The following is a 20,515-nucleotide window of genomic DNA, read 5'->3' on the forward strand; positions in this document are numbered from 1 at the left end:
GTAGAAAAAAAAAATACAGGCCCATATTTACTAAGCAGTCTTTTGCAACAAGACACCACATGGCCTGGAAGACAACTTATGGCAGAAGACTACTTGGCAAATATATGGTGTCATGAACAGCTATACATGGCACACAGTGACAGGCAGAGGATATGTTTATTAAGCAGTGGTAACCTTTATTGACCCTTAGGCCTTTTTAAGTTATTGGGCTTTGGGTGTGCTGAGGCGTAGTAAATCTGGGCCAGTCATATCCAATGACTTCTTGTCCATGCTTCCATTTATAAGACTCAACTAAACAGGCAACCATGGGTCCTTAGGCTGAGGCTATACTAGGTGCGGGCGGCGCCACAGAGGCAATTTGTGGCTATGGGGAAGATTCGACGGGGGGGAGCGGCCGTGACATCACAGAGCTGGTTCGCCCTCATTGGCTGAACCGCTCACGTGACCCGGCCGTCGCGCGGCAAAATCCAATTATTTTGTCTGCTCGGCAATCGCGTGTGCGGGCGTGCACTCTATGACCTGTATCACAGAGGCGTGGCCTTTTGTTCGAGTCGCGCTAAGTATGGACGCGGCCTTAGAGATAATGCACAGTTCATGTGGCATCATGTTCTTATAAGGTCTGACTCCGAAGAAGACACCTCCTGCTCACACTTGGCTTTGTCCAACGCCCTACGTTCATAAACTTGCAGGACTAGTTACTAGTTTGTAGGGTGAAAGTGACACTGCCCTGTCCCTATGTAGCTCTACAGAAGAACTTGCTGCGGTCACTGCTTCTCTTGGACCGTTACCTGCTGGCCCCGTTGCAGCATGAGTTGACCAGTGATCCGAAACTGACCATCTCACGCAGGAAATTCCTGGACGGAGACAAGCTGACACTGCCGGACTGTAACCTCCTACCCAAGCTGCACATCATCAATGTGAGTGTCTAAGCCTCTTCATGTTACGCTGTGTGGATCTTGATGCTCTCACTACAAAAACTACACACTGCTATTATTCAATCACTACTTCTATCAACCAACCAACCTGTTAAACGCAAACGGGTTAAATTGGTATTATACAGCTAAAATTGTGAAGTATGAAACAAAGGTGGAGGGTGAAAGAGACAGTCTGCAAAAAATAACTTAATACAAATGTTAGGGAAAAAAATCAATATTTAAAAATGTTGGGGGGGGGGGGGAGCGGCAACTATTATTTAGGACTGAGTATCCTGACTGTAATCTTAGTCACAGACAGTGACCGTGACCAGTGCCGTCTTAACGCGTGGGCACGCTGGGCAGTTGCCCGAGGGCCCCACGAGCATAGGGGCTCCATGCTAATCTATGCACAGACCAGAATTTAACACTAATTTTCCGATCACCCGCCTCAACATTCAAATCTCCGGCTAACTCGGTAGAAGGAGAAACATTACGACGTGTAGCGGAGAGTTGGCGGGGCCCAGGGCACCGCTTTGCCCGGGGGCCTATAATGCTGGTAAGACGGCCCTGGCAGTGACACAGACATCTGTAACTTAGTAGAAAGCTGGGTTTGGAAGGAGTTAAGTGGTAATACACTTAACCATTACGCCATTAAACATGGTTCCTGCGCATTTTAGTGCAGTTAACATAGTATGATCAGCATAGCATCCATCGTAACATAGAAATCCACCTGTGGCCTTCCAAACACGCTGTTTAAGTTTACGATGTATTGAGGCTTCAGAATGTAGTTTAGGCCCACAGAATGTCCGGCCTGCCCATGGCAGCAGTGCCCTGTCCCATGCGGGGGAGGGAATACTATTAGGTGTTAGAAGTATTTGTATGTAGCTATAATTGTAGCATACATAGTACTTGTGGTTCCATTATGGAAAATCAGAGATGGCCCCATGACAGTATGAACTCTCTCCAGCGTCCCGCATGTGTTTGGCGCTGCTTATCCACACGTTTATATGGCCGCTATGCTGATCATACTCTATTAACCGGCAATAATATGCAAAGAAATTGTGCGTCACAGAAACGTAATGCTAAAGCACTTTATTCTCCTTGCAAACCCAGCTGCATATGTTGCTATACAGTATACAGCGGCTGTCGTGGTCTAGTAATTAGGACTGAGTATGACGACTCCAGTCTGACCCGGATTTGTTCTTTCATTTCCTTTCGGTCTTAAATAAGAATTTGAACATTTTTCTAACTTTGCATTAATAACTTCTGCATACTGAGTGCCTCTGTAATTGGAACTCTTGCTCGCACCTCTATGTGGGGGTGTTGTATGTATATTTTTGTTCCATGAGATGCCCCGACGGATATTAATACGAATCAGGCGTTTGTTTTGTACGCAGCCAGGAGTGGTCCCCTTTTGTTTCCCAAGTACAAAACACTGTCTTAAAACAGACACGAAACCTCACACACTGCTCCCCTCCCCAACTTCTCCTGCACAAGCACCCCTCATCACCAGCTTCTCACCCACTCTGCCCTCATCAGCTTCTCCCTCATAAGCACCCCTCCTTCCAGCTTCCCCCCTCCGCTTCTCACCCACAAGCACCCCTCATCACCAGCTTCTCCCTCACAAGCTTCTCTCCACTTCTCACCCACAAGCACCCCTCATCACAAGCTTCTCCCCTCCTCTCTGCTTCTAACCCACAAGCTTCTCCCCTCTCCAGCTCCTCCCCCACATGCTGCCCTCCTCACCAGCTTCTTCTCCAAAAGCTCCCCTTCACACAAGCTTCTACCTCACCAGCTTCTCCCTTCCTCTTCCCCAAAAGAACCTCTCGCCAGCTTCTCATCCACACCCTGCCCTCACCAGTATCACCCCTACTGCCCGGGGAATGTAATATTGAATACATCTCCCAGCCCCCTCCCCCCGCTGCGGCTCATCTTTATCTTGAGTGCATTTATCACAGAGCCGGTTTAACACCGCAGTGCAGTCCTGCTGCATACTTTCCCACCTGCATGTATGCAGCACAAAGAGCCACAGGTTACTGCGAGGTTCGGCTGCGGACGCCACCACTTGGGGCGTTACTTTCCGGAACACGAGTGACCGGGGCCGGTTACCCAGATGAGCACTTTCACCCTTTAGAACCAGATTAATTAAACTGTGCTACGGCTCAGCGCGCCCCCACTCCCATTTACCCGAACGGGAGTAGCGGCGCGCTAAAGCTGCTCACATTTTCGTGCATTTGCAACGCGGCGCAGGTCCCTGCGGCAATGCGGTCATTACATTCCAGCGATCTGACTTCTCCGCTTCTCCCCCCCCCCCCTTTTTTTTGCAACAGACCGTGTGCAAACACTACCGCATGTTTGAGATCCCCAAGGACCTGAAGGGGGTGAGTCGCTATCTCTCCAGCGCAGCGGAGCTGAACGAGTTCAGATACACGTGTCCCAACAACGAGGAGATCCTTCAGTACTACCGCACGGTGGTAAAGCCTATGAAGTGAGGATCCCCCATAGGCCAAAGCTGAACCCCCTTCCCTGCACCAGAGATCCAGCCTGACAGGAGGAGGACAATACCAAATCTGATAATGCCTTTAACACAGTATTTTCAGCACCCTCTCTCCCCATTAACCCCCACCCTGCAAGAAAGGCCAGCAACAGCTTTGCTTATTGTCCCCTCTGGCAACTAGGGGGTTAAATGGACATACTGCCATACTGGAAATGACAGATCGAACTCACCTTGTTGGAACCCACATCATCTAACCCCACCTTGTGATCCCACCACAGAGTGGGCATTCAGTGGGCTCACCTCCATGCAGGTGGTCTTACAATGCCCTTGTAGCAACCGACTCTGCTACCCACGGGCTATAGCTCTGTGTGCTATATCGCACACCCCTATGTCTCTGCCAAAAAAACACACACACACACACACACTTTTTCCATCTTTAATTGTTTATTTACTGTAATTTCTAACATTGAAAATCACTTCACAATCTAACTCAATGGTGCTCAATTGCAGTCTGCAAGTCCCCCCACTAGGCCAGGTTTTCAGGATATCCATCCTCCAGCACAGGTGCCTCAACCTCTGATTGAGCCACCTGGGATATCCTGAAAACCTGTGGGGTAAGAAGGTGAGGACTGGAGTTGAGCACCTCTGGTCTAAATTCATCAGCTGTTCTTATGGCAAAACCTGTACCTTATAGCACTATCCTTCTGTGCTGAAGCGGCCAGCAATGCATGGTCTTGCTGGCCTCTTCGAGCACAAGAGGGGGTTAAAATATATTTAATGTCAGTACTCTTTTTCCCCTGTGTCACCTTCCATTGTCGTCATCCCTTCTTATTTAATTGTAACCATTTTGCTCTTGCACAAACTTGGGATTTGGGCTGTAAATAAAGTTTATTTTGTTAAAGTTTAAGACACTCCCGTTTGCCCGATTTATTATTCGAACCCACGAGAGAGAGAAGGTTTCAGACTCATTTCATTGTTGCAAAGGGAACAGTTGCGACAACGTCACTGTTACAGGCTTCTGAAGAGATTACCACTATTATGGATGCTCATGTCCGGTCTATAATCATTTGACTTGATCAGTATTTCTCAACCATGGCGTCAGAGTACCGTGGTGTTGGTGTTCTGTGATGTTCTGCCAAGCTGTCCGGGAGACGAAGGCCCTTCTCCGAGTTCAGGTAGAGGCAGATCGCAGCACTTGTGTCTCCAGACAGCATGGGACACACCCGCTGGGTAGCAGACATGTTCTAGCTGTGTGAGCGAGAAGGGGTGGGTGATCCTCTGCTCAAAAGCATAAGAACCACTGATTTAGACAAGCAGGTGGTCTAAACACTAACCCAACATAGAGAACAATGTTGCCGAGTCCTGATATTAGCATCAAAATTAAACAAGTAGGTAGTACTCTCCTAGTCACCGCCTGTCCACATCCCGCAAAGAACAACGTTTTCAGGTAACGCCAAAGTTTGGAGGGGGAAAAAAAAAAAGCAAATATTTTTCGTTACATTGCATCCAAACGGGTGTCCGCTCTGGCTGTGCACCTGCTTTCGTACAATGTAATAAATACACCAAGAATCTTTATTGATACTACTTTGGCGTTCCTCGGGACATCAAATGTCCTTAATCAAAATAGAGCATGTCAGCATTTTCTACACGGCGCACTTCGATCAGTCGTGTGAAAGCGCTTGTATGCGTCCCCCGTGTCAAAACCAGAATGCACCTTAGGTATAGTAACATGACTGATTTAGTACTATTATTTTTACATGTCTGAAGCATATTAAGTAAATAAGAGGCTACTGCCACATGGCAATACATACGCTCCCTGCCATGCACCATATCTCATTGTAGCCAATTCCTGCAGCTACAGCGACTAGAAACCTCTTGTATAAATAAGTGAACTGTATTTCTGCGTAGAGTCAGTGAGTACGCGGTGCCTAGCTTTACCTCCTGCAGATAAATAGCCGAGTATGCAGACTTATAGAAGGCTACCTGGACCAAAATCAACAAGCCATATACATTTACCTTGCTGCAGGGCTGGGCAAGCAGAAGATGTCCTGCCTGACTCTGGCATCTCTTCCAATAGGACAAGAGCAGCCAACTCCAGTACTCAAGGGCCACCAACAGGTCAGGTTTCAAGGATATCCCTGCTTCAGCAGAGGTGGCTCCATCAAAAATGACAGCCACTTATTGAGCCATCTGTGTGGACGCAGGGATATCTTTAACCTGACCTGTTGGTGGCCCTTGGGGCCCGGAGTTGGCCACGACTGCAATAGGAGGATTCCTTTGCACCGAACCCAGGTCAAGATCTCTGAACAATGGTAACTACTGAGGTGCTAGGATTCTGGCTCAAGTCTATACAAGCTGCTCTGCCAATGAACTAGAAGTGGGAGGCACTGCTGTCATTTTTCTGATAGTCCATCATTTGAGTTACAAAAGAGCTGATCGGCCCCCAGCTCCATGTTGTTGTTTGAGAGCAAAGTGAACGGTTTTGAAACTCTCTCCCAATAACGTCCAGGTGGCAACCACATCCTGTTGAGGTTGATGCTCTGACCTGTAAGTGTCTTGTGTGCGTGTGGTCCAGGACATTCATTGGGTGCTCAAACCTCTTCAAAATCCACTCCCTTAGCAGCCTTTTTCCTACAGAGAGAGAGAGGGTTTGACACAGTTACTTGACATACTGTAAGCATTCACTGCTCAGAGTTTCCCACCTGCAAGAGCTGGGTTTGTGTAATTGACATATGACATGAAGCATGTTACCTTCTGCAGCCGGGATTAATGAGCGATTCTCCAGGAACTCTCTTCTTGAGCTGTGAGGCCGAGGTCCCACGCCCTTGTTTTCGCGCCTCAACATCTAAATGGGCGTGATATCGTTTAAATAAAAGCAGAGGAAGCTAATGCGCGGTTCAAAGTCAGATTATTTTTTTTTGGTTTACGCCAGCGCCAAGCGTGGGCGAGTGTCCGTGCCCGCACACGAGCGCGCTCCGCGTGAGCGGGGACATAAAAATGTAAATACCCAGAAGCAACCGGTGAGCAGACATTTTTGATTTACCTGGAATAAGCAGAAACTGGTTCCTTTGAGTTGGTTTCACCGGGCTGACGGATGCAGAAGCAGTGCCCTCTGCAGCTGAAAAAGAAAATGAATATATTTAAACTAGGATGGAGGGGGGGAGGGACAAGAAACAGAATAGATAGGGATGGGGAAATAGCAAGGGATCAGAGAGGCAAAGTGAGAGTTCGCCATGCAGGGAGACACCCATACTACATACAGATAAGGCTTAGTCCATAGAGACTGCAGCCGTGCGGAGCCGTGCGGAGGCTGAGGGAACTTTCCCTGGCCTTAGAGCGCGCGCCGTCCGTGGGCGGGCCAGTGACGTCACGGAGCTGGTTCGCCCTAATTGGGCGTACTCGCTCACGTGACCGGCCCTGCGCTCTGGCAAGCGAAGAAACGAAAGCTTTCTTAAGACACACACTTCCGCAGGCGTGCGGAAGCGTGCGCGAGCCCCTGCTAAAGCCGCTCTCATTGCGGCTGCAGGGGCTCAGTGCCGAGCAGCAGCGCGCCTCAGCACGGGTCAGCGCCTAAGCGCTGACCATGCCCGAGGCCTAATACTAGAAAACTTCTAAAGACTAAACCCAATTGGTGCAGAAAGGCAGGAGCAGATACGATAATAGTACAGGCTGAAAAAAACTAATGCAAGACTCCTGACAGATAAAATGGGGGAGCTTGAATTAATAGCTGCAAGGGAGCAGAATGATATCATAGGCATTACTGAAACATGGTGGGATGAAACTCATGACTGGACAGTTAATTTAGAGGGTTATTCCCTTTTTTTAGAAGGATCGAGCAAATAGAAGAGGAGGTGGAGTATGCTTATATGTTAAACCGGATCTAATACCTATTATAAGGGATGATGTCTGTGAAGGGAATGATGAAAATGTAGAGACTTTGTGGCTAGAAATTAGCAGTGGGGGTAAAAGTAGAAAGAAAATGTTTGTGGGAATATGCTATAAACCACCAAATATCTGTGAGATTGAGGAAGCCAAAATACTTTTGCAAATGGAGAAGGCATCAAAACAAGGTCATGTTTGCATTATGGATGATTTTAATAATCCCGACAGACTGGGGCAATGGGGCCATGCGATTAGCATTACATCGAAAGAAAACAGTATTTATAGGGTGGGGCAATACTGGATTTGATAATATCAAACGACATTTGGGTAACAGTGATCATAACATGTTCTCATTTGAAATAAATGATCAAAAAACATATTACTTGGCTTCAACAAAGACTTTAAACAGGTAGATTTTAATAAACTGAGAACTAATCTAAAAGGAATACATTGGGATGATATTGCAGGGGAAAATGTACAAGATAAATGGGCAGTCTTTAAAACATTGTTAGAAAAGCACACGTATCAGTGTATACCCTTGGTAATAAATATAAAAAACAAGTCTAAACCAATGTGGCTAAATAAACAGGTAGGGGAGGAAATGGACAAGAAGAGGAAGGTGTTTAGATTATTTAAGTCAGAAGGGACAGAGACATCGTATCAGAATTATAAGGAATGTAACAAAAATTGCAAAAGGGCAATTAAATGAGCAAAAATGGATAAGGAAAAAAGGATTGCAATAGAAAGTAAGGTCAACCCTAAAAAGTTCTTTAAGTACCTTAATAACAAAAAAATGAGAAAAGGAAAATATAGGACCCTTTCAGTGTGAGATAGGCAAGAAGATTATTGGAGATGAGGAAAAAGATGAGGTATTAAACACATTATTTGCCTCTGTGTTTACCAGGGAAGAATCAATTGCAATAGTAGTGCCGCAGGAGGAAGCCACAACCTCCATATTAATGAACAATTGGTTAACTGAGGAAGAAGTTCATAGGCAGCTTGATAAAATGGAAGTAAATAAGGCACCTGGCCCCGATGGCATACATCCAAGAGTTCTCAAGGAGTTAAGTACTGCAATAGCCAAACCATTACATTTAATATTCAAGGACCATTTCCACAGGCTCAGTACCATAAGATTGGCGTAAAGCAGACGTGGTGCCTATATTTAAAAAAGGGAGCTAGATCACAACCGGGGAATTACTGACATGTAAGCCTGACATCAATAGTGGGGAAACTACTTGAAGGTTTAATACGGGATAATATTCAGGAATACCTAATGGAAAAACAAAATTATTAGTAATAGTCAGCATGGATTTATGAAGGATAGATCTTGCCAAACTAACCTTATTTGTTTCTTTGAGGAGGTAAGTAGGAATTTAGACCAGGGTAATGCAGTTGATGTGGTCTACTTAGATTTTGCAAAGGCTTTTGATTTGATTGGTTCCACACAAGAAGTTAGTGTACAAAATAAAGCAAATTGGACTCGGTCAAAATATTTGCACCTGGATTGAAAAATGGTTGAAAGATAGACAACAGTGGGTTGTCATAAATGGAACTTTTTCAGGTTGGGCTAAAGTTGTGAGTGGAGTACCTCAGGGATCGGTACTGGGACCCCTGCCTTTTACCTTCGTTTATTAATGACCTTGAGGTTGGCATAGAGAGAAAAGTCTCCATCCATGCTGATGACACCAAGTTGTGTAAGGTAGTAGAATCAGAGCAGGATGTAATTTCTCTCCAGAAGGACTTGGATAGACTGGAAACTTGGGCAGGTAAATGACAGATGAGGTTTAATTCAGATAAATGTAAGGTTATGCATTTGAGAAGCAAGAATAAACAGGCAACTTACAAATTAAATGGGGATAAATTAGGAGAATCTTTGATGGAGAAGGATTTAGGAGTGGTTGTAGACAGCAGGTTGAGCAATATTGCCCAAAGTCATGCAGTAGCTGCAAAGGCAAACAAGATCTTATCTTGCATTAAACGGGCAATGAAGGGAAGTAAACATAATTATGCCCCTTTATAAAGCATTAGTTAGACCACACCTTGAATAAGGAGTACAATTTTAGGCACCACTCCATAGAAAAGACATTATGGAACTAGAGAGAGTGCAGAGAAGAGCCACCAAACTAATAAAGGGGATGAATAATGAGGAGAGGCTAGCTAAATTTTATTTATTTACATTAGAAAAGAGGCGTCTAAGAGGGGATATGATAACTATATACAAATATATTCGGGGACAATACAAGGAGCTTTCAAAATAACTATTCATCCCAAGGGCAGTACAAAGGACTCGGGTCATCCCTTATGGTTGGAGGAAAGGAGATTTCACCAGCAACAAAGGAAAGGGTTCTTTACAGTAAGGGCAGTTACAATGTGGAATTCATTACCCATGGAGACTGTGATGGCAGATACAATAGCTTTGTTAAAAAAAAAAAAAAAAGCTGGACATCTTTTTAGAAAGTAAAAGGATACGGGGACATACCTAATAAGTAAACATGGGAAGGATGTTGATCCAGGGAGTAATCTGATTGCCAATATTTGGAGTCAGGAAGGAATTTATATTTCCCCTTATGAGATATCATTAAAATGTGTCACTGGGGTTTTTCGTTTGCCTTCCTCTGAATCCATATACTGTAAGTACAGATATAGGATAATGTGTCATCTAAATTTAGCATAAGATGAATTTGATGGACGTATGTCTTTTTTTCAACCTCATCTACAATGTAACTTTGTAACAGCAGTAGATTTACATTGCATCTTCAAGTTCCAAAGCATTTTGCATACAGCCACCTCTGGGCGATCTGGTCTGCAAGAGATGGATAGGATGTGTAATATCACTAAACTAATTGTAGTTGCGCACAGACAAGATCAGAACGAGCATGTGCGGCCGGGGCTAGAAGCCAACACTTGTGAATTCAACACCAGTGCCTTACCCACCACCATTGCCATCAGTGTGTTGACATGAGATTTATCCAACTATGACCATCCTGTATACACGCTGCAACCACTGAGGCTAGAAAGGGATCAGTCTCCCCCCCAACGTCAAAGGCGGTGGCATGCACTTGAAGATCATTGCTTCGTTACAATACTAAAGGTGACAAATAGCATTGCCATTAAATAGTGGAAACAGAACAAGGCTAATACTGTCCGAACCTGGCTATCAGTTCATGTTCACCCTTCACAGAATTACTGAATGAATCTCTGGCAGGAAACGTGATAAGGCTTTGCATGTGCAGAGACATTTGCACAGAGGTTTGCAATGAGAAGGTGAAAGGAGATGAGGACCAGAATTGCTGAATGGAGATCGGTCTACTGCATGATCAGCAGTGACCGACAGGACAGCGACACTGCAGCAATCACAACTCTTGGTCCATAGCTCTCACACCAAACATGTTTTTTTTAAATCAGTCAGTGGATGTGGGGGAGTCATGTGTTACAGTGGCGATGACAGCTGTACCCGGTTGCTACGTCTGAATCACCCCACTGTGCCTTAGACCAATGATCTCCATCAGTACCTCTCAAGAGCTTCTCCAGATTCCTCACTCGATCCGCTAAATCGAACATCACAGCCTGCAGGTGGGACCGGGCCTCAGAGATGGGCACCTTGAAAAGGTCGATGGTCACATTCCCAGAGTCCAGTGGGATGGTTAAACTGGCCAAGCTGCCCTGTACCTCTAAGAGAGGGGCATTGCGCTGGAAGGTCTCTCTATGGGGAGTGAGATAGACATATATAGTAAGATATGGTCATGAAACCTCCGACTGCTTCAACTCTAAAGACTGGGCTTGCTGCAAAAGACTGATACCAGAAGAGAGTCAACCTAAACAGGAATAGTGCGACTCCCTGTGTGACAATCGTCCTCACAGCATCAGAGCTTCACCTTCAGGAGGGGTGGGGGGGGGTGTAGGAGCAGAGGGGTCCGCTTAATGTACTGTATAGGGAACTAAGAGTGCAATAAGCAGGAAGCAAAGCAATGAAATGCCTCCAATAAACAAGGAAATCTGAAAGCAATGGTTGAATATTAAAATAAATGAGTGGTGTGCTGGTTTGACGCGGGAGCCTGTGGGTTTGGTGCGGGAGCCGGTGGGTTTGACGCGGGAGCCTGTGGGTTTGGTGCGGGAGCCGGTGGGTTTGACGCGGGAGCCGTTGGGTTTGGCGCGGGAGCCGTTGGGTTTGGCGCGGGAGCCGGTGAGTTTGGCGCGGGAGCCGGTGAGTTTGGCGCGGGAGCCGGTGGGTTTGGCGTGGGAGCCTGTGGGTTTGGCGCGGGAGCCGGTGGGTTTGGTGCGGGAGCCGGTGAGTTTGGCGCGGGAGCCGGTGGGTTTGGTGCGGGAGCCAGTGGGTTTGGCGCGGGAGCCGGTGAGTTTGGCGCGGGAGCCGGTGAGTTTGGCGCGGGAGCCGGTGGGTTTGGTGCGGGAGCCAGTGGGTTTGGCGCGGGAGCCGGTGAGTTTGGCGCGGGAGCCTGTGGGTTTGGCGCGGGAGCCGGTGAGTTTGGCGCGGGAGCCTGTGGGTTTGGCGCGGGAGCCGGTGGGTTTGGCGTGGGAGCCTGTGGGTTTGACGCGGGAGCCGGTGGGTTTGGCGCTCAGGTGCCGGGTCTGCATGGCACAGTTTACCTAAGCTTTTCTGAACTGTCCTGGGAAGGCGACAGACCACTGTTTGTTATCTTCTGAAAAGGAGAAAGTTATTAGCATGAATCAATAGCATTTACTAACCCCACACCCCTCGTCAGTACATTTGCTTCCTTCCTACTGGGCTCCCCCAGTATATAGGAAGACACGTGTGAGCTCTAAATAGCTCTGTACATAGTTACATCTATGAACAATGCTTTTGTTTGCAAGTTACGTATTGCAGCCAGACACAAATCTGCCCTAAACCAATAGAAATGAAATAACATGGGTTACTTAACAAGTGCCGGTGTAACCTTCTGAAATAAGGGGGAAACCTCGTGATCAAGCTAGCAACGGCGCCCCCCTGGCCATGCAACAGCGCCCCCCTGGCCATGCCACGGCACCCCCCTGGCCATGCCACGGCGCCCCCCTGGCCATGCCACGGCGCCCCCCTGGCCATGCCACGGTGCCCCCTGGCCAGGCCACGCAATGTAACCTGGTATATAAAGGCAGTGACCTGATGTGGAAGACTTCCACTGGAAGCAGTGTGACATCTTTGTGTAACAAGTCGGCTACTTTCAAATATATCTTAGATGCCAATTCCAATTAGATTACACGTTTTATGGGGGGCCATGAATTGTTCATGTTTACTGTGTGGTGTAAACTGTCTGCATTATATTAAAATGAAAGTATTCATGATATTTGCAGAGCTGTATAAAGAGCTGCTAGTCCGCACAGCACTGTGCATGGCAGAACATACAATGAATGTAGCACACGTCACAAGAAGTACCAATACAGGTCAGAGTATCGCATGGTAACTATACTCCCGAGTCTACAAGATGTAGTGGAGCAGATTTTAATAGGTGCAAGTAATTCTTCTATATTACTCAGTGTGTGTACTCGCATAAAGCTAGTGTGTGTGCGCGCATGTGTACAGCTTCTGTGCGTGTATATAAAGCTAGTGAGTGGGCGTGCGTACATAATGCTAGTGCATGCATACATAAAGCTACTCTGAGCGGGTGTGCGTGAAGCTAGTGTGTGCAGGCGTAATGCTAATGTGCTAGTGTGAGCGAGCATAAAGCTAGTGAGGGCGCGGGTGGGCGTAAAGCTAGTGTGCTAGTGTGAGGGGGCTGGCGTAAAGCTAGTGTGCGTGGGCGTAACGTTAGTGTGCTAGTGTGAGCAGGCAGGTGTCAAGCTAGTGTGCGGGCGTAAAAATAATATGCGCAGGCGTAACGCTTGTGTGCTAGTGTGAGCGGGCAGGTGTAAAGCAAGTGTGCGCGGGCGTTAAAAAAGTGTGCGCGGGTGGGCGTAAAAATTGTGTGCGCGGGCGGGAGCGTAAAAATAGTGTGGGCGGGCGTAAAGCTAGTGCGGGTGCATAGATTATGCTAGCAGTAGTTTCAGATCCTACTTGGGATACAATATGCAAAAGCCACATGTGACTGGGTTACCATTAACTCCTTGTGACACTTACCCACTCCTCCAGAATCTCCTCGGTCAGCTCTGCCCTCCAAACCTCAATACCGTCAGTGACACTGAGGGACAGAAGCAGACAGTTACAGACATACATTATTACTTTGTGGGCAAAATACTTTGCATAGAATAAAACCAGCACGGGAGGCCGAATGTCAACTGACAGAAAGGGACGGACCTGCATCCAAACCCTCGTGACCCCAAGCAAGAGACACACAGACACACACAGACACACACAGACACACACAGACACACACACAGACACACACACAGACACCCTCTCATTGCAAGGCCTGGAAACCCTATATACTGTGCTGCAAACAGGTGCATTAAGACAAATGTATTTGTCTAAGGTTTAAAAGGTGTTGACACCATAATAACACACACCCATACATACAGTGTACATACATAACAGTTTTACCAGGAAATAATACATTGAGAGTTACCTCACACACCAATATATATATATATACACACACACACACACACACACACACACACACACACACACACTATATGTGTGTATATAATTCTGATACACACAAATTCAGAGGTGAGTAGATCCGCAGTAATGTACAGTCCCCCTTACAATGGTACATGTATCATAGGCTGAGAACTACAGATCTAGACCGTTACAGGCCACTCATTCCATATTTTAGACCTAGGAAAACTCACTTAGATTGTAAGCTCTTCGGGGCAGGGATTTCCTTTCCTATTGTCTGATTTTGTTTGTTGCACTTATTGTGTTATAATTCCCTGCACTGTATTGTCTCTCTTGTAAAGCGCTGAGTACAGGTATGGGTGCTACATAAATGAAGATATACATACCTCCAAGGCCGGGATTATACCAAAAACCGTGCGCGCCGCGTGGAACTGCAGGGCGGAGGTCCCCTGGCGCGATCCTGTGATTTGTTTTTGGCTGGCGCCGGCCGCGTCACGTGAGCGGTTCCAGCCAATGGGGGTGAACCGCTCATGGCCACGCCTCCGCCCCGGTTTGCAGTTTCCCGGCTATAATCTAGATGACGCTCGGCGGCAGCGTAGGGGCGACGTCACCGGTTCGCGCTACCGCTCGGCGGCATCTGGTATAATCGAGACCTGACTTGGTAAACACGATGGCTTCGTTCCGTTGTCTGCTCTGGACGCCGTTTTTCAGATCAGAACAAATCCGCCAATGCCAAACGTCACCGGCATCCCAAAGGGTGGCACCCAAAATAGCCGGCCGGTCACCCAAACACGGGGACAAGCAGCCCATAATTACCAAGTGGCACTATTCCATAAGACACTTTACAGCCGACTGACTTGACTGGGCGGTAAGGGAATATGCGTGGAAAGATCTATATTAAAAAAAATTATTGTACGTCAACATTTTAGTGCAAAAAACGTACAAACCTTTATAAAATGTGCGTTGTACGAAGGTCTTTATGCGGGGCGCATCGGTCATTTAAATGACGTTTGCCGCGTCGCATCAGGTTTTACATCCGATTGATACAATTTAAATGAAAATACGGTATAGAATTTTGTATTCAGAACTAGTGTTAGTAAATATCCCTCATTAGTATAATATTTTATTTATAGGAACCACACTGAAAAGAATACATTTTGTTACCAATAATAATAATAAAACATTCGTGGTCCGTCAAGTAAAGATTTGGTTGGTGCACAGGAGCTTATTTCAGCGCCAACACTAATTACAGACTTGCGATTAAATGGGGCGGATGGTTTTGATGGAACTTTGTCCTTTTTTGGGGTGTACAGAATTTTTTTTTTTTAACTACATTCCCCAAACTCTGTATACCAAGCGCAGTCCATTTCTGTGCGGCAATAAAAAAAATTAAAATGGCGCTGATGGTGGAGATTGGTAAAGAGTTTGATAAAATTCGAATCCTCCCGTCCGCTCCCCAAAATTTGTTTTTTGTTATGTTTTTTTTTTTAACATTGTTCTGGGGGGGGGGGGGGGAAGAGATTATAAAAAGGGGTGCAGCCTCAGGCCTACACCATTGTGGGAGTTTGGAAGTGGGCGGGTTTTGGCGCAAGATTTTAATTATGTGTAGCCTTGGGTAGTTTTGGGGCTATAGTTCTGTCCTCTTCCTGGCAGTAATACCTGGTAAGGGCAGGTTTGCAAAGAGCAATCATGGGGTTTCCCCACACATGCTGTTCAGTGAGTCCGTGAAGGTAGTGTCATCAGGCTCTGTGTCCAATTAGAGACACGGGGTGGTGCTTACTGGAGCTTACTTAATGTACTGTAACTTCCTATTTAGTCAGTGGGTCTCTACCTTGATAGAGACAGGGTACCCGTACTGAGCTGCCAGGGCTCTGGTAGGCTTGAGGCCCTCCCTCCGGAGAGCGTGGGTAGACCCATACCTCCTATCCCACCAGGGGATAGGGGAAGAGCTAGAACCTCTCTTGGTGCCCTTGGCTGGGTGTGAGTTCAGGGACATCCTGAGGGGGAAGACCTGGTGAGAACAGCTGCTGAATAGTGAAGACAAAATAAAGAGCTGCTGCATTTTACCTATACCTTCCTGGCCTGAGACTGAAGTATATTGGGAGGAAGGGGGAGAGTTCTTTTGCAGAGACTTCACCCCATACAGCTGGGGGCTGCACAAGATGGAGGCGCTGCACCTGTGAGTAGGATTTGGGCGCAATCCCAGTAGTCTGTCCTGTTATTCCCCTTTACCACCATGCGGGAGACCCAGGACCCCCTGTTACCAGCAGGTATGCACCACACTGACAGATGTAACCAGAGTAGTATTTCCCCTAGGAGACCCTATGTGAGATTGGGTGGGGGAAACAGGGTTACATATGTAAAATCAAAGTTAATATAAAGTCGGCGGTGGGGAAACCGATGGCGAATTTAGGAGCATCCGCCCAAATTTGTTGCCGCCCAATCCGCCTTCGGATTGAATTTTGGTAAAACAATCCGCCCCACCTCTAGCCGAAAGCACATTTCGGAGTATTTGCAGGTTCGTACAGAGGAGCACACAAGTGCAATTTAAAATGAGATTTCCGTGTGCTCGTTTTGCACCGTTTAGTACATAGGCCTCCCGTGGTCTTCCAGTACTGGAAGAGGTCTTCTGCAATAGCACAGCTTGCTAACTATGAGCCAAGTTCTTGAGCACTGAATTAGTTGAGTTTGCATCATATAACCACCACCCAATGGTGTGATTTCTTTTGAGGGTTGCTAAACTGCAAAAGATCCAACACAGACAATCTCAAAAGCACTGGAGTGTGATTGCAGCTAATGTAAAAATTGTGCATCTGAAATATCCACAAAGGTGTAATGGTTGCGGTCCCCGAGAGTCACGAGAGATGGAGCTAACAGAAGCGAAACGCAGACTGGTTACCTCTTGTAGGAAGCAGCATATTATCTTCCTAACGAATAATACAGAACAGGTGCTTCCTATCTGCTATACAGCTTAACTAGCAACGGCAACGATATATTGATTTGCTAGCAACCTTGAAATAGTGCCAACCCCTGAAGGGGGTTAATGGTGTTCTGTGCCACATATAGCTGCTAATCCTAATGCCAGCACAGGGTGCTATTTAGCTACAACGCACAAACTTGTTAACACGATACACTCATACTGTACAGACACATTAACACACTGATCAACACACGCATCGGCATTCAAAGCACAGGCACACGGATATACACAATATTATACAGAGATTGTACATGTTGTGTGAGTATGCATGTGCAACGACATACAGTACATACACATGTTGTAGATGTATGTAATATGCTGTTTAAATTGTTTTCCTGTGTTTTTAGATTATTTGGGTGCTACACCCCTGTCCGTCTTGAAAAGGACTATTTTGCGATGTAGCCAGGCCACTTTTAGTACGTAAAGGCTCCGAGCATCATCCAATGGAAGCAACCAACGGGAAGACTAAACAACTGAGAAAAACCAACGTCAAACTCTGTGTTTGTTTGGCAAAATCACCTGTTACTTTGCGATATTGACAAGAATGCTGTCGGCATGTGACCCTATGTGCAAAAGTCACCTTTAATGTCTCATCAAAAGGCAATTCACTGCCATTAATTAAAAAACCCATGTCAAATCCTGCCTGGAAACCTCTAAAACCAGAAGACCAATACCATGCACTTTTAAAACATACTAAAAATAAAGGCATAGGTCCCTATTCCATAGGCTGTGAAGTCACTTCCCAGCTCCATGTAATCCTAATGAATGGGAATAAAAAAAGATCTACCGTATTTCCTCGATTGTAAGACGCACCATCGATTTGGCCCTTACAAATCGAGGAAAATTACTTTTTCACTTTTCCATGTTTCAGGAGAGGTCCCATGTCAGCGGAGGATGAAGCGAGCAGCGGCAGTAGGAGAGGCCCCACGTCTGTAGATGGTTGAAGATGGACAGCGGGCGGCAGTGGGGCAGGACAGGTCCCAAGTCAGCAGGTGAATGAAGATAAGACAGCGGGCCGGCGTGCGGTGGCGGTAGGAGATCATAATAGCAGGAGAGCCGAGCAGGAGTAGAGTGGCATAGCGGAACAGCTTGGGAGGTGCACACTGTAACACCGGAAGTTGACTGGTGTCTGACTTTCGGTTGCAGTGTGCACCTCCCAAGCCGTTCCCCTATGTCGCCCTGCTCAGCTCTACTGCTATTATGATCTCCTGCCGCCGCCGCACGCCCACTGTCTTCTTATCTTCATTCACCTGTAGACTTGGGACTTGTCCCGCCGCATTCCCGCCACCCGCTTTGTCCTCCGCTGACATGGGACCTTTCCTGAAACATGGTAAGTAAAAATAGGCGGTTACTACCGTAGACACTATTTTTTTTTTTTTATACATCGATTCTAAGACGCACCCCGATTTTAGACATGTGAAAATCGGAAAAAAGGTGCGTCTTAGAATCGAGGAAATAGGGTATTTAGTGAAGTCTCCAGGCTGCAAAATGAAGGCCCAGCCAGTCAAAAAGAACAGCACCAGATTTATCAAATGGAAAAAAATCCATTTACGGTCAATGGGATCCCTTAGCTTTAGAATTCTGACACTGGTATCTGCCCCAGTTTGAAGCTGGGAGACAGCATATTGAACAAGGGGCATAGATCAGAGGTCAAAGTGTGCTGGTTAGAGGTGGGCACGTCAAAGCGGTCCCATACGATTGACAAACTTGCCTTTATATTTACTAACGTGCTGATCCACTTTTCCTTTTAAAGCATAGGGTTCAGCGGCTGCAGGAACATGTGACCTCAGACATGGCACACTACTTTCTGTTATTTTAAGGCGCCGCTGCTGCTGCTAATGTTAACCAGATAGAGAGGCTGTGAAATTATTAATACAAAAAAACATTCCCGGATTGCCCGTATGATTATACTTATTTTAGGCAAAAATAATAATAATTGAGGCGCGATTATCTTTTACATGTACAGCACAGTCACTGGTTTCTGTGACCAATTACTGTGCAGTGTATTATTTATCTCCCATGCACCGCCTTCTACCATTAATTGCCAACTGATGTATTAGGATTGAGCAGCTAGTTATCTTTTGTATCTTTGATTATCTTTTACCATTTTCCTGCTAATTTGGATTCTTTTGCCATATAATATATTAAGACAAAAGCAGAATTTTTGGGAAATCATATTCAAAATAGGAAAAAATGTTTAGAACCCAAACCAACGTGCCAGCCAGTTTTATTGCTTAGTAAATCTTGGCCAATATGTGCATCAATAGGAGATAACTAGTTAAACGTCCCCCCCCCCCCAGGTACAGGTGAATATGACAGGTACAGGTGAATATGACAGGTACAGGTGAATATACAGGTGCAGTAGGTAAAGGTGAATGACAGGTACAGGTGAATATAACAGAAACAGGTACAGGTGAATATGACAGGTACAGGTGAATATGACAGGTACAGGTGAATATACAGGTGAATATACAGGTGCAGTAGGTACAGGTGAATATACAGGTGCAGTAGGTACAGGTGAATGACAGGTACAGGTGAATATAACAGAAACAGGTACAGGTGAATATGACAGGTACAGGTGAATATGACAGATACAGGTACAGGTGAATATGACAGGTACAGGTGAATATGATAGATACAGTAGGTACAGGTGAATATGACAGATGCAGTAGGTACAGGTGAATATGACAGATACAGTAGGTACAGGTGAATATGACAGGTGCAGTAGGTACAGGTGAATATGACAGATACAGTAGGTACAGGTGAATATGACAGATACAGTAGGTACAGGTGAATATGACAGGTGCAGTAGGTACAGGTGAATATGACAGGTGCAGTAGATACAGGTGAATATGACAGATACAGTAGGTACAGGTGAATATGACAGATACAGTAGGTACAGGTGAATATGACAGATACAGTAGGTACAGGTGAATATGACAGGTGCAGTAGGTACAGGTGAATATGACAGATACAGTAGGTACAGGTGAATATGACAGGTGCAGTAGGTACAGGTGAATATGACAGGTGCAGTAGGTACAGGTGAATATGACAGATACAATAGGTACAGGTGAATATGACAGGTGCAGTAGGTACAGGTGAATATGACAGATACAGTAGGTACAGGTGAATATGACAGGTGCAGTAGGTACAGGTGAATATGACAGGTGCAGTAGGTACAGGTGAATATGACAGATACAGTAGGTACAGGTGAATATGACAGGTGCAGTAGGTACAGGTGAATATGACAGATACAGTAGGTACAGGTGAATATGACAGGTGCAGTAGGTACAGGTGAATATGACAGGTGCAGTAGGTACAGGTGAATATGACAGATACAGTAGGTACAGGTGAATATGACAGAAGCAGTAGGTACAGGTGAATATGACAGATACAGTAGGTACAGGTGAATATGACAGGTGCAGTAGGTACAGGTGAATATGACAGATACAGTAGGTACAGGTGAATATGACAGGTGCAGTAGGTACAGGTGAATATGACAGGTGCAGTAGGTACAGGTGAATATGACAGGTGCAGTCGCACAGGGTGTTCCGTACTTACTGGATCTGCATGCCGCCGTCACTCTGGGTGCTGAGGCTGCTGCTGTGACAGAGATACTGCTGCCCGCCATGGCTCACAGTACAGAGGGGAGACCAGCGTCGGGGCTGAGGCTGAGGATCCATTACGGTCTCTTCACTGTTCCTGTGAAGGGCGGGGTTTCGAACCAG

At 46.3% G+C, this 20,515-nt stretch overlaps 2 protein-coding genes across 4 annotated transcripts in view; one reads left to right on the plus strand and one right to left on the minus strand.

The window, feature by feature from the left end:
- The window catches only part of CLIC3 (chloride intracellular channel 3), a 26,687-nt gene extending 22,369 nt beyond the window's left edge, over nt 1-4,318 (plus strand). Inside the window, exons 5-6 of the mRNA XM_075579076.1 lie at nt 742-917; nt 3,245-4,318. Of these exons, the coding sequence (XP_075435191.1) occupies nt 742-917; nt 3,245-3,406 (338 nt within the window). The 3' untranslated portion in view covers nt 3,407-4,318. The remainder of the gene's footprint in view (nt 1-741; nt 918-3,244) is intronic.
- PAXX (PAXX non-homologous end joining factor) overlaps nt 1-20,515 on the minus strand; it is a 20,748-nt gene extending 233 nt beyond the window's left edge. Inside the window, exons 1-7 of one of the 3 annotated variants that reach the window (XM_075579075.1) lie at nt 20,349-20,514; nt 13,367-13,427; nt 11,902-11,954; nt 10,809-10,999; nt 6,455-6,529; nt 6,163-6,256; nt 5,957-6,042 (exon numbers count right to left, since the gene is read on the minus strand). In XM_075579075.1, the coding sequence (XP_075435190.1) occupies nt 6,003-6,042; nt 6,163-6,256; nt 6,455-6,529; nt 10,809-10,999; nt 11,902-11,954; nt 13,367-13,427; nt 20,349-20,470 (636 nt within the window). In that variant the 5' untranslated portion in view covers nt 20,471-20,514 and the 3' untranslated portion in view covers nt 5,957-6,002. Of the gene's footprint in view, nt 1-3,836; nt 6,043-6,162; nt 6,257-6,454; nt 6,530-10,808; nt 11,000-11,901; nt 11,955-13,366; nt 13,428-20,348 lie in introns of those variants that run through there. The other 2 variants (XM_075579074.1, XM_075579073.1) reach the window with 2 other exon arrangements.

The sequence above is a fragment of the Ascaphus truei genome, chromosome 21 (assembly GCF_040206685.1).
Source record: "Ascaphus truei isolate aAscTru1 chromosome 21, aAscTru1.hap1, whole genome shotgun sequence".
Taxonomy (NCBI): Eukaryota; Metazoa; Chordata; class Amphibia; order Anura; family Ascaphidae; genus Ascaphus; species Ascaphus truei.